Source organism: Spermophilus citellus (genome assembly GCF_964194105.1).
Source record: "Spermophilus citellus genome assembly, chromosome: 10".
NCBI lineage: Eukaryota > Metazoa > Chordata > Mammalia > Rodentia > Sciuridae > Spermophilus > Spermophilus citellus.
The window spans coordinates 44435155-44450091 of NC_138197.1; the positions used below are offsets into that span (position 1 = coordinate 44435155).

The following is a 14937-nucleotide window of genomic DNA, read 5'->3' on the forward strand; positions in this document are numbered from 1 at the left end:
CTGACGTTTCAAAAATTTCATCACAGGGCTAAGTAGGAAACCTTTCAAGGTGTATGTAATCTTCTTCCATTGAAAACGCACAAGCAGCAATAGAGTATATTTTCCTATAATTCGTCATTGGGTCCTTGAGGGTTTTTGTGTGTGTGTGTGTGTGTGTGTGCATGTATGTGCATGCACACATACACATGTGTGTACATGTGTCTTAATATGTTACAAAAATAAATAAGAACTGTTATCTGGTGAAACAAAATGTTTGTAATTCCATTGGGAAAGGAAAAAAGGTTCTTGAAGATACCCAGCTTCATATGGATGGCAAAGGAGCAGGCATTCACTTTCAAGCAGTACATAACTGCTCAACTAATTTAAGTGTGTAAGAACAGAAGACAATGGACAAATAAAAATAATGAATATGTAAGAATCTTTGTAATCGAATACCCAGAGATGAAAAATTAGAAATTCAGAACACACACACACACACACACACACACACACACACATGAGTGCCAAACACCACCCCTTCCCCTAGGAGTCTATTCTCCTTTCTCCTAGTTCCTTAAATTCTTATTATTTTTCAGAAGAGGGGGAAACTAAAGACCAGTTTGAATTAAAAGAATCAATCTAAAAGAGATTAAGATTCAAAAGAATTCGTCTTCCTTAGTCTATGTCAGTGTTTTAGGGCATAATAGAAAGTAAAAGTTTTAGCACATTGTAATTGTTGTGAAAGCAATAGAAATTGTCACATGGAAGACAGAGTAATCAAATACTTGTCACTGTTCCATTATCTTGCAAAGTATTCTTACTTGCTTGTGCTCTGTGCCTCTGATGTGCATGGCATGAGCAAACTGTAGGGCAGACAGAAGTTAACTTGGGGAGGCTGCAACATACAGATGGACTAATGCTTTTTGATTGCCTAGTGTATACATTGTGCTAAACACTTTCCAAACATGTAGCTCCTTCTATGTTCTCTACAGTTCTCTGTAATCAGTTAACTTATTTATAGTTGAAGAAATAATATCTAAATATATTTATGTAATTTTAAGTTATAGAGTTGGGGATTGAGCCCAGAGAGGTCTGAAAGTTTAAAAAGAAAAGAAAAAAAGAGACATTCTCTTGCCTCCAGGTTATCAAGCAAAATGCTGGAGAGCAGAGCAATGCCTAGGTATGTGACTGTGTGGGGATGTGACAATTTAAAGAAAAGAAGAAAGAAGCCGTGCTGAATGATTAAGTCACACCATAGCATAGTTACTTATAAAAACTATTTCTAAAGCTCTTTGTCCATATTTTAATAAGTTGAAGATGTTCTTGAGATAAGTGTTTGTTACAGAATTAAGAAGGTGGAAAGAAAAAGTGCATTGTGAATTGAAATGAGAAAAGGCAACGTCTCATATTGATTCTTCACTCTTGGAATCTCATTAACTATCAGATGGAATTTGATGACTGCCCACAAATAAACAGCCTTTCTCCCGTTCTTAGCTGTTAAACTGCCCAAAGCCACCCATACGGATTAGTCTGAAATGCTCTTAATGTTCCTGCTGGTGGTTAAAAAATCAGCCTTAGATACCAGAATTCTTTTTCTCTCTTTCCTTCAGGCTGCTAAAAGATGCACAGAATGAAGTTTATTTTAAAAGCTGGTATCAGAAGCTGTTGGCTGCTCTCCAATTCTGTGCAGGAAAAGCCTTGAATGATGAGTTTTCTAAGGAGAGGAAACTCATCAAAATTCTGGGAGATATTGGAGAAAAAGTCAAGTCTGCCAGTGACCCTCGAAGACAGGTTTGTTAAGAAACCAATCTCAATATAGTGAAAATTATTTTATTTTTAAGTTTGGTTCAATTAAATTTTAATTTCATAGCTTAGAAAAAAAATTCCTTGACTATACTTAATTATAAGACATTTAATTACTTTTACCAAGTTTTTTTCTTTTCCACTGAACTTTCCTAAAGTTAATTTCTATCACCCAGGACATGGTTTTGTGATATAAGTTCCATGTGGCACAGACAGAATAAGAAGAGACCTACTAAAAGGCAGTTTAATCACAAAAGCCTGGAGACAATCTTAAAATGGCAGCACTACTCCAACTTATAAGAGAAGGTAGAAATAGTGGGTGTAGATTTTCCTAACATTGCCCTAACCAAAACCATATTTGAAAAAAAAAGTTTTCTTTTTTTTCCAAAACAAATATAAAATGACTTAAATGAAACAAATTAATAGTGTTCCAGATAGTGATATTTTTACAAAGATCTTAGATGATAGTTAAAATACTGTGCCTGTTTCTCACTGATTATAATAGTTAAACCTTGCTATTCTTTTCCTTGGTCTAATAGAAGAACATTTGCTCTTTTTAATTATCTGCATCAATAGTTCCCTTCCCTGATCTAGACCATTAAGTAAGGTTCTCTTAAGTTCAACATTTGACATACAGGGAGATGGTGGACATTCATCCATTGTATGAGGAACATTATTCAATAACAATTGAGGACTCACTACAGACTTGAAGTTAAAGGAAGAAATATGACTAAAGCATGAGTCTTGTCCTCAAGCGAACTCAGATTTTCTCCACTCACTGTCTAAAATCAACAAGATTGTTCAACCAAATGATGTGAAAACAGTAATTTGCAAAGTGTCCCAGAATTTTTTCTTACTGGTAATCACTTCATTTAATAGAAATGCCAGAAACTAAGCTACTTCACCTACATAGGAGAAAATGGAAAAGAAAAAGCATAAATATTTCATTTTCAAATGGGAGATATACAAGATTTGGCTAAAAGGAAGAAACTTGAAGATAATCACATAATTGGCAATGCAAATTTTGAAAATTCTGTAATTTCTCATACTACTATATAAGCTCATTAATTGTTTTCTAGTGATGGACAAAAGATTGGTAGCAAGTAAAATAATTTGGTTTAAAATTTACAGAAGTCTGTTTATAAATTTGATCTTTATTGCTTATATTTGAAAATCCTTCACATAATTGTGGTGGACTCTACAATTAATTAGTCCTAGTGCCTTTTTTTGACAATTTGCATCAAGTTTCAGAGTGATACTGACAATATCCATCCAAATCTATTTCTCTTGCCTTAACTGACAGCTTTTGTGAAAACAACTCTTCACATGAACATAGGAAGAAAAAAAGCAAGAGGTCAAGGAGGCCTTTAGAGTTTCTCCTCTTTTATGTTACTGATAGTTTTTTTTTTCTTCTACTTAAAAAAAGCATTTAATTAACATAACTATACAAATTGGAGAAAGTTTACTTAAACAAAGAGGTCAGAGATTCGCCTCCAGGATATTCAGCATGCAAGGCCAATCTAGATAAGGCAAGAAGAGCAGATAGAAACAAAATTCCCATAGTGAAATTTTACTTCAATCTCCACCTTGCTCTTTTTAGATTCTGGGAACAGCAGATTCTATTATTTGCTGGTGAACCAAGAGTAAGAGTTAAGAAACTTTTGACAGTCATTTAAACATTATGAATCTGATAACTTTATCTTCAATATGGCCTTAAGGAGTATCAAAATTGAACTAAAAGAAGCTTTTAGTTTTGTTTTATGATTAATTGTGATTGTTTTCCACCTGTTTTTTAAAGGATGCACAATTCTAAATGTGTCATTTGTGATCTCTGACCTTCCACAGTTTCTGTGGAGTACCAATGGGATTATTAATATTATATTGCATATAAAGCATAAATAATGTGCTAATTGGCATCTAGTAAACTATTTGTTCAAACATATTGTTTCTGACAACATAGTACAATTGTCATTGTCACTAATATATGTGAATATTTTCTAAAATGCACTATTTCTATTAAATATAAATCTTGAGAGTTATAAACTAAAATTTCAGAAAATCACCAGAAAAAAAAAAAAAGAATCATGTTGCTAATTCCTTTATTTTTTTTTTTTTTAAAGAGAGAGTGAGAGAGGAAAGAGAGAGAGAGAGAGAGAGAGAGAGAGAGAGAGAGAGAGAGAGAGAGAATTTTTAATATTTATTTTTTAGTTCTCGGCGGACACAACATCTTTGTTGGTATGTGGTGCTGAGGATCGAACCCGAGCCGCACGCATGCCAGGCGAGCGCGCTACCGCTTGAGCCACATCCCCAGCCCGCTAATTCCTTTAAACAGGAGTTGCAAATTGGTGGGCCACAGGTCAAGTCCAACCCATTGTGTTTTGTTTGAACAGAATAGTGCTTTAATTGGTATTTGCTTTTAACTGAGTTTTAAGTCATTGAGAAAGGGCATGCACTCTTGGTTCCCCCTTTTCCCTAATATTTTCTTTAGTCCACTGCCTCCTGATACATGACTTCATCACCTTCCTGGCTCGAAAGTCATCTGAGTATGCTGTCTCTGAATGGAAGAGTTTATTTAACCAATAGAAGAAGACTATAATTGAAAATAAGGGTCTGGTTTCTTAAATACTTGTTTTTTTTTTTTTTCAAATGACTTTTTCCATAGGAGGTACTAAGGAAAGAGATTGGCAGACTAGAACAATTCTTTCAAGACATCAATAGCTGTCATCTTCCTCTGAACCCTGCACTACGTATAAAAGGGATTAATCGTGATGTAAGTCAACTTAGCAGATAAATTGAATATTTCTGTTTTGTGTTGTTTAGTTTACTATATATTTTTTTGGGATGACATAAAGAATTCATAAATTGACATTACAATTATTTTAAAGAAAAAATAATTGAATCCAATCTGCCCTGTGTGTGTGCTTGCTCTATTTGACATACTATGACCAGTTGGGATCTCCTTGGCCTTGTATGGTTTGTTGTTTTGTTTTCATTTAAAAAAAAATTAAGAAAGGTACTTCTCTTACTGAATTGATTTAATTCATTTAAAGTGGTTGATTTGGTGATCCCCATGCATGGACCATTCCCTATTTCCCTTTGAGTCACTAAGGGATGGACCAGCTGGGAAAGTTGGTTATAATTTCATGCTTTATTTAGACTATGTATACAGTCATGTTTAGTACACTAATGTTAATTATTAACTACATCACATCCATTTTTATTCAATTTAAAATTATCTGGTACCCATATGTCAGTATGCCATACACTTGTGATTTTAGTCATATCTGGAAAGCATTTCCTAGTTACTATCAGATTGACAACCTCCTAAGCCTTCTCTTCCTAATCCTCTGTCATGTGGTACATCCTCTATCACTGTACTTATTTTTCCTTCGTTCCTATAAAGTTTTACTTCCTCCTTCTCAAAAACCAGAGACTAGAAAGACACTAATAAAGAAATTATTGATAAGTGAGATTTCAAAGTGAAGAGGTTAAGGAATCATGCATTCACAATGAATAATTTTTAAGGGAAATCATCAGACAGTCAAGAAAATAAACAAAATAATTAGAGAAGAATTAGACTATTGCTAGTATAAATGCAAACAGGTTTGCTAAAAACTTGATACCAACATCTTCCTGCCTCTCTCACTACCAAGATATCCTACAAATTTTCCTGATATGCTTATAAACATATTTTGAAAAATAAAAATAAGGCATTAAATTCCATATACTGAGACATACCTACCTGGACTAAATTCAAAATCATCACTCATTCTTTAAATTTATTTGACTTTTTAATCATTAGTAGTGTTTACTAATGCCAAAGATAAAAACTCAGCATTTCAAGGAAGAAATAATAGGGATCACAAGGTCCAGTATTGGTTTTTGCTTTTTCTTTCTAAGATTTGTGTGTCTGAATGTGTGTATGTTTTAAGGAGTAGAGTGATTTGTTTTTTCAATTAAAATTACACATAAGTTTCAACTTGTTTGTGACTTGGGGGTGGAGGGTATTAGTGCTATGGGGAGCCTCTTGGGTGTTCCAGGTGAGCTGGCTGGGCCAGGAGTCACCATCCTGAGAGCCACCATCCCTTCTCTGTGGCCGGGACCACACTCTTTCCCTGCAGCACTCTACAGCTGGCAGGGCTTACCTGAGGCTCAGAAGTTGCCCCACACAGAGCCACTCTCTGGCACCAAGTGCTCTGACCTGCTGTGCCAGCACAGACTCTACACCTGTGGGAACAACAATAAATAGACATTGGGGGATACACTGTCCTATGACACATTTTAATATGCCCTCCAATCCTCCTGAAGAATGAGATGAAAAAACTTACAGTTCTCAGTTCTGATAGAAAATTTATCAACTATCAGAGAATCCACACTCATTGTTTATGATTGCAATGAACACAGCAAGGCCTTCCGTCAGAGTAAAGATCTTATTCAACTCTTAACATGTTGACTCTTATAAATCCATACCCAAACCAGAGAAAAGCTTTTGAATGCACCATGACAAAGCATTCTGGGTGAATAAGTCTTATTCTATGTTAGAAACTCAAATAGGCAAAAAACTCTACAAATGCAATAAGCATGGAAAACTTGCAGTCAAAACTCTCACCTCATTATACAGCAGAGAATTCACCCTGGTGAGAGACCCTTTGAATGCCATTAAGTATCGAAGGCCTTCCAGTATAGTTAGAGTACATTGGAGAACCTTTTCTGGGGAGGAGACTTAGGAGCACACCAAATAGGAAAGCCAGATGACTGTGTGAGCCATTATAGCCACTATAGCCCTCATCTTGTAATGTACTGAGGGGTCACACTAGAGAGGGGTCCCAACAGAGCAATAAGCATGGCAGTCTCCAGTAGGGGTCTTGTCACCACCAGGCAATTCTCAGACTTGGCTCATTCCAATCCTTAAAACATGGCTTTCAAAGGCAGAGGGCAAGAGTTGGGTTTGAGTGAAACCTACTTTGTAAGAATTCTCAAACTTGTTTCTCCCAGGAACCACTAATTGCAATGGACAATTTCTTATTTCCCATGAGTTACTAAGAGATGGACCAAGTGGGAGAGTTAAGGATAACTTAATACAGTCTTCCTCCACTTGGGATTCCCCCACTATTGGAAAAGCAAATACTAGCCATTTCATTTAGTTGTTATAGGTTTCTCTGTTTTTCAACTGTTTTAAGATGTATATCAAATCTCTCTTTCTCTATTTCAGTTTTTCTATTTTACCATTTATATAAAATACTTCTGTAAAACTGATGCACTCTTTCCTGTCTTTCGACTGTAGTTATCCCAATCCAATTTTTAAATTCTGCTCTGATATAGTTATTCATTGCTTGCCTTTCCCTACTTAGAACCTCCTTTTTTGGTTTATTTTGTTTAGCCTATTTGCTAAGCTAATGTTCCTCACAGTCTTCAAGATCCAGGTCACCTTGGAAACACCTTCTTCTTCAAATGCTTTTTCATTCAACTGTAATAAATTGCCTTATGAAATATTTTCATTTAATGCATATGTATATCCTTTTATATCAATATGGCAAGCTTTTTGAGGGTGAATATGATGCTTTTTTCTGTAAGAGTATAAGTAATTGTTTGTGCATATTAGTTGTTAAATGTATAATACTTTTGATATGACCCTCAAAAAATATACTACATGTGCAAACCAAGGATGAAACAATGAAAACAGAATTGCTGTAGATGATATAGTTAAGAAGAGGGGGGGAGGCTAAGCCCTGACTCAGTTTCCCTTTTACTTTTGTCTACCCCTGGACTTGGGATTCCTCAAAGAGATCCCCCCAAATTGGAGTAAATGGTTTGAAAATTCCTAATCCAGACTCACTTTTTGCCTCATATGGAATTTCTGAACTCTATTTCATGACAGGATCACGTGGTCCCTAATTAATTGATTCTCATAGCAGAAATTCATGTTTAACAAGCAGTCTCACCCATGGAACTCTAAAACTCAAAATTGATTCACTAAGCAAGGGGTTATACTTTCTCAGAGATTAGGTTAGGTTTAGGTTGAGAAGAAAGTTAAGCAATAGATCCTTTCCTCTGAGTTTATACCTATGTCAGATATCTTAAAGATAATGGCATTTGAACTGATCCTTCAATGTGTATTGATGTCGTATTTTACTGAGTTGATAAACTGAAAGCATCAAATCCCTTTCCTTGCTTTTGTATTGATTTAACTCTTCACTTTCAACATGAACTCCTAGGATCCAAACACAAACAACCTTTCAACACTCCAACAACTGTAAATAAAATGAAAGGGATATCCGCAATAAGAAGAATGTAAAGTAATCAATATTGTAAGGCAGAAAATGAAAATTCAAAATGTAACTGAAAGAAATGAGGAAAGCAAATATGTGTTATGCTGTCATTCATAAACAAAATGTTCATTAACAAGTGGGAAAGAAATGTATTTTTCTTTCAAAGTATCTGACTAATGACAGGCACAGTGAGGGTATTTTATATCAACTAGCTCATATATTACAAAAATGTAGGAGATAAGCATTGTCATCTCCATTTTTACAGTGGAATACAAATACATTTAATAACTTACTTGAGGTCACACAAATAATGAGTTACAGAGCTCAGATTTGAATTCAAGTCTTTCTTAACTCTGTATCTGTGTTTCCTTAAAGTGTGCTGTAGGACAGAAATAATTTTGTTTATAGCAGCACAATTCACAATAGCTAAACTGTGGAACCAACCTAGATGTCCTTCATTAGATGAATGGATAAAGAAAATATGATATATATACACAATGAAATATTATTCAGCATTAAAAGAGAATAAAATAATGGCATTTGCAGGTAAATGGATGGAGTTGGAGAATATAATGCTAAGTGAAGTCAGCCAATCCCCAAAAAAACAAATGCTTAATTTTTTCTCTGATTTAAGGCTGCTGATTCATAATGGCGGGGTGGAGTAGGGATGAGGACATGGGAGAATGGGAGAATTAGATGAACTCTAGATGGGGCAAAGGGTTTGAAAAGGAGAGGAAGGGGAAAGGAGGGGGCATAGGGGTGGGAAAGATGGTAGAATGAGATGGACATCATTACCCGAAGTACACGTATGAAGGCACGAATGGTGTGACTTTACTTTGTGTATAACCAGAGACATGAAAATTGTGCTCTATATGTGTAATATGAATTATAATGCATTCTGATGTCATATATAACCAATTAAAATTTAAACAATCAAAAAAGATAGCAATTTTAACATTTACCTATTAACCAACTAGTACAAACACAATACCTACATACTTCCTAGTTTACTTAAAACTTAAATATAACACTACTGATGCTCAGTGAAGAAAAACTGTAGTTGAAGATTTACAACCTGCTAAAAAGCTGGCTTCTCAGTTTCAAACTGAAATCACAACAACAACAACAACAACAACAACAAAGAAATGTATTAAAATTTAAAAGTACTTGACTAGTGTCAGGCACAGTGTAAGGTATTTTATATGCATTAGCTCATAAATCTGTTACCAAAATGTATGAGATAGTAGTATTCCCCCTACCCACAAAAGTATGTTCCAAGACCCCCAGTGAATGCCTGAACTCACAGATGTATTAAACCCTACATGTACTATACTTTCTCTTATACTTACCTATGAAAAAGTTTAATCTGTAAATGAGGCATAATAAGAGATTAATAACAATAAATAATAATAAAATAGAACTATCATAACAATATACTGTAATAAAACTGCCAGCATCAATACACTATAATAAAATTACAGCATCACCACTTTCATGTATTCAGTAATTAATAAACAAAATGAGGGTTACTTGAACACAAGCACTGCCTATACTGCAAAGGTCGATTTAAAAATCAAACAGGCTACTAACTAACTAACAGGCAGGTAGCATATACAATGGGAATATACTGCAAAAAAATGAATGTATGTGAATCATTCACATACTGGGAATGATGGAGTGGCATGATGTAAGATTTCATCCCACTACTCTGAATGGTATGTAGTTTCAAACTTAAAAATATTTATTTCTGGAATGTGTCCTTTTAATATTTTCAGACCATGGTTAACTAAAGGTAACTTAAACTGCAAAATGCAAAACCTTATAGAAAAGTGGACTGCTATAAAGGAATCGATTATTAGACTAAAATTTACTTGTTTTTAATAAATATGTTTCTCTGTTCCAAAGTGTAAAAATTACTTATATGTGTTTTATTTGTTCATATACTAAATAATGCAGAGGATTATGATTACAGGAAAGACGATTATGTTTGCTTTATTCCACTCACCATTTTTCTCTTCTTGTCTTCCTAAAGGCATGTTCATATTTCACATCTAATGCTCTGCCATTGAAGATTACTTTCATCAATGCTAATCCAATGGGCAATAACATCAGCATTATTTTCAAGGTACTGTACCCCTTCCAAAACATCAAATTGATTCTATAAGCAGAACTATTGATTTATTACTCACAAGAAGAAATGATTACAGCTATTTTCCTCTGGCAACAACAGAGATTTCTCAATTATTTTAGATTCTGCCTTTTTACAAAATTATAATACATGCCAAAGTATGATTGGCAATAAATCAAATATTACTGGCTCAAAGCCAGAGAACTTTCAGTGCAGAACTTAAGAATATACTTAAATAAATGAAAGTATGTGATTACTTTTTAGTTGCACAGAAAGTCGAGTATATGGTTAGCCCTTAAGAGGAAAGTTTTCGTTTGGCCTTGACACTGAATTAGAATCACAATTAGTGGTAACACAAATGATGTCAATTAATTTAACATATGATTTTTATCTGAAAGTACTTGCTTGTTTTAATAAATTGGATCATTTTATTTTTTTGCAAATACAAAGGAAATAGGTACAGGTTCCATTCTCATCGTAAATGCCATAGGGGGAAAAAAAAGAATCAAAGGGAGTATCAGAGTTATAGACTGGTAGGAAAGAAGGACTAATGAGAGAGCTGTTAGGTAACAAGTAAGACTGCCAATCATCCAGCTAATTTAGTCAATTATTCAACAAGGTCTCAGAGTGAATCTTTGGTGGATTCTGACTGTCTATTTTTAAGAATGAGGATTATCATGCCTACACTTCTGCTTTGACCTTTGTAACCTCAATTGTTTGTGGGTCTCAACACTGTATTTTCAGAAAGGAAAAAACTCCACAAACTCCCATCTTGTCAAGATTTTCTGTGTATAATTTAGCAAACATTTTCGGAATCAAACGGTTTGTTTGGGAGCATGGTAGTATCCTTCCCCTTTGGACATACTGAAACTCCTTAACTTTTCCTGGAAAAATCACCCCTTCATCATTTCTTATTATTATCAAAGTTAGCTCTCTCCAAAAACTGACTGCCTCATAACAAGAGAAATCATTGACACAATCTGCTGAATCATGTGTGCACTATTTACTAAGTCAAAAACTCTTCGTTTTCCAACTATGTATCAGTGCATAAGCTTATGCATACCAGATGATCTTCACTTAGAAACAGATCTCTTGGTGAAATTTGAAATTTGGGTAAACATCTGTTCACCCTCTCTTCACTAGACTCTGAGAAATCTGAGAAATCGCACACAGATAATAAATGGAAAGATTATTATCAGGAACAACATTCCAAGCAGCCCTTCTAATTTGGTGGCTTCTGCAATCATGTTAAGGGAAGTTCTTGTTTTCTTTGGTATTCTATCAGAAACATAAGGTAGTTTTAGTGCTAATAAAACACGTGAAACCAGTCTAAGTCAGGCTGGAAATGTATCCAGGAAAAGAAATGACATATACCATATTTGAATGCTTTTAATGGAACTCAAGGAGAAACTCAGAGTCTATAATTTTGTTTCTAACAGGCTGGAGATGATCTTCGCCAGGATATGCTTGTTCTGCAGATTATTCAAGTGATGGACAACATTTGGCTGCAGGAGGGCCTAGATATGCAAATGATCATTTATAGATGTCTATCCACAGGAAAAAACCAAGGTCAGTATAGATTAAAAAATGAGTCAACTTACATTATTCATCTCACACATTCACTGATAATATGCCACAAAACTTTCTACAGCTTTCATTTTAGACTACAAATTCAAAAATCCAAAGAACTATACAAATTCTTCCTTTCTAAAAGAAGAATTTTCTCTGGAGGCTGAGGCAGGCAGATTGCAAATTCAAAGCCACCACAGCAACTTGACAAGGCTTTAAGTAACTTAGCAAGACCCTTTGTCGAAATAAAAAACAAAAAAAAAGGCTGGGGATGTAGCTCAGTGGTAAAGTACCCCTGGGTTTAATCCCCAGTACCAAAAAAAAAAAAAAAAAAAGAAGAAGAAATTTCAAAACTGATAAGCCAAAATTTATATAAAGCATAACATGCTTTTAAATAGTAATTGGACCTTTTCAAATTCAAATGTTAATTGTGATGTTCTTTTGAGTATTTTAAGAAGTTGGCTATAGCTGGGCACAGTGGCACATCCCTGTAATCCCAGAGGTTCAGGAGGCTGAGGCAGGAGGATCTTGAATTCAATATCAGCCTCAGCAAAAGTGAGGCACTAAGCAACTCAGTGAGACCCTGTCTTTAATACAAAACAGGGCTGGAGATATGGCTCAGTGGTCATGTGCCCCTGAGTTTAATCACTGGTACCAAAAGAAGAAAACAATTAGCTACACTAAGAACTCATTTTTTTCCTCATTTCCTTAGATAATATAGATGCTTCTTGACTTACAATGTAGTTATGCACTGATAAAGCCATCATAAGGTGAAAGTGTACTGTGTCAAAAATACATTTAACACACCTAACCTACCAAACATACTTCATCAGCATGATGCACCACAGAGTATCTGTTGTACATCCTTGTGATTATGTGGCTAACTGGGAGTTATGGCTCACTGCCTCTGCCCAGCATCAAAAGAGAGTACTGTACTACATATAGGTAGCCCAGGAAAAGAGCAAAATTGAAAATTGGAAGTACTGTTTTCTACTGAATGCATATCACTTTTGCACCATTTTAAATTAGGTAAATCTAAGTCAAATCATCATAAGTCAGGTACCATCTGTAATAGAAAAGTCTACTCATTCTAAACAAATACAGTTACTACCTTAATGTTAACATAAATTTTATATATTTAGAACAGAACTGAAAATTCTAATTTCTAAGACTTTTGAGAAGATATAATATCAACTCAAAAACAGTCACACATGCAAACTGTGAGCACTTTTTGCTTTTCCTTTATAAAAGCCAATAAATTAATAGGGAAACATAGTTTCATTTTCAATGAAATAATGTACACCCAAATTATGACCAAAGCATCAGATGAAAGTTGTTCTTAATTACAATTATGCTAAATTGAAGAAACAATTCCTAATATATCATAATCACTTTTACATAAGAACACGGCCATTTAGAATTCATTATAATCTGTATGAATTATAACAGACACATACATGTGTGTAAACAGAGGGCTGAAACCATATCCCTGCACAAGGGACCTACTCTGTGTAGTTAATTTTTTAAAATTCAAACAGAGCTACAGTTTAAACCTGTCAGTCAGCCCCAAAGAGCTATCACTGCCTTATTCCTCAGTTCCTGAGGGCCCAACAGACTCAAGGTGAACTGTGACTTGAGAATTAAATACGAAGGCTAGAAGGGCCTCCAAGCTACCTTTCCTTGCGACCCAATACCTCAAAGTGGCTCAATAATAAGTCATACCACCAAATTATTTTGATTCTGATAGTAGAACTCTTGCTTCCATGCCCAATGTTCCATCTCTGGACCCATTCTAAAGCTTTAGTTCAAAAAAAAATTTTTATTGTTACTGTGAGATTGTTATTTCTTAAGTTTTGACCTCCCTTTTCTCACATCAGAGACCTAATTCTTTCATATTCTCATATACTAAAGAAGTAAAAATAAAGCCAAATGAGCCAGGCTGAGCTTTTTAATGTAACCCAGATCACCTTTCCTTCATAAATTGAATAAATCACTGACCCCAATGGAATTCTTCAATTCCATCCACTCAGATCTGTTTATAATCACAGAATGTAATTGTGGCAAAAAGATCTCTTCAAGTTTATAAAAGAATTCAGCAAAATATTACTGTAGACTTGCCCAAAGTCGGAGATGCCATAAAACAAACAAGCCCCCCCACCTTCTACTGACAAGCTTCTATGAATATCAGGTTGTATAGGACATGACACCAATAAAACACTTCTTGAAGAAAAATAGAGATTAAAACAAATGTCATTTTTTAGAAGATTAGGTTATGTTGTTCATCAGGTTCCAAGATTGATATTGAGTATCTGCTGTTCAAAAAATATTTAATTTTTAAAACTCAAAAACTCAATCATCTCTCTATTTGTACAGTTATATCTGTGTCCCTGGTCCCTCTGGACATTTGAGTTTGCAGCTCTTACACTTGTGCAGATTATGGAAATGAGAACTCTGCATTTTAATTTCTTTCAATGATTTTATTTATAAAACTCTGCACTGAGGGGTGTTTTGGGACGTTTGTCTTGGGAGAGTTTTAAGCACTGAGTTTTAATTGCTATTCTGTATACACTGAAAATTAGAAGCCTTGAAAATATACATGCTAATAACCTCTGGTGCACAACGCAAAAAACCTTGGCCACTGGAGCAAAGGTCCTACTTAAGTTCAACCAACACATGCTTCCCTTAAAAAATTCCTTCTTATAGTTTCTCTCTAATGTGAACTGGAAAGGAAGGAGCAGGTGGCTTCCATATGTTTACTGAAAATATTCTCTTCCCTAGCAGAAATGTAACATTTAACTGTTATTAATATGAACATTGATTTTATAATATATTTTAAATGTTGTTTATGGAGATTTGCATTGGGTTCACTTAAGGCAGAAATATTTTGGTCATATAAGCTCAAATGTCCTCCCTTACAGGGCCAATGGGTGTCCCAGTCATGACACCTAATCCTCTCTTCTGTTGATTCAGTGGGGACTCTGAGAGATGGCCTAGATTAGCTCTCTACCATAATTCTACAAAAAATATTGAAATTGTTATGATAGATCTGATCCAACCCCAAGTGATCCCTGGGATTTAGGAACAATTACAAGGAGCCCATCCAGATAGGCTTCTTCAGAAGAGAAGTCTTAAAAAGGAAAAGGGTAATCCAAATAGTCCTGACAACTATTGTTGCTGTTACATAGATCA

The 14937-nt window shown here is 34.7% G+C and overlaps 1 protein-coding gene across 2 annotated transcripts in view; it reads left to right on the top strand.

The window, feature by feature from the left end:
* PIK3C2G (phosphatidylinositol-4-phosphate 3-kinase catalytic subunit type 2 gamma) overlaps positions 1-14937 on the top strand; it is a gene marked incomplete at its 5' end in the record, with an annotated part of 348977 nt that overhangs the window by 227119 nt on the left and 106921 nt on the right. For both annotated transcript variants that reach the window (XM_081311198.1, XM_081311197.1), the window contains 4 exons: positions 1590-1770; positions 4445-4552; positions 10084-10176; positions 11619-11748. In XM_081311198.1, the coding sequence (XP_081167324.1) occupies positions 1590-1770; positions 4445-4552; positions 10084-10176; positions 11619-11748 (512 nt within the window). The remainder of the gene's footprint in view (positions 1-1589; positions 1771-4444; positions 4553-10083; positions 10177-11618; positions 11749-14937) is intronic.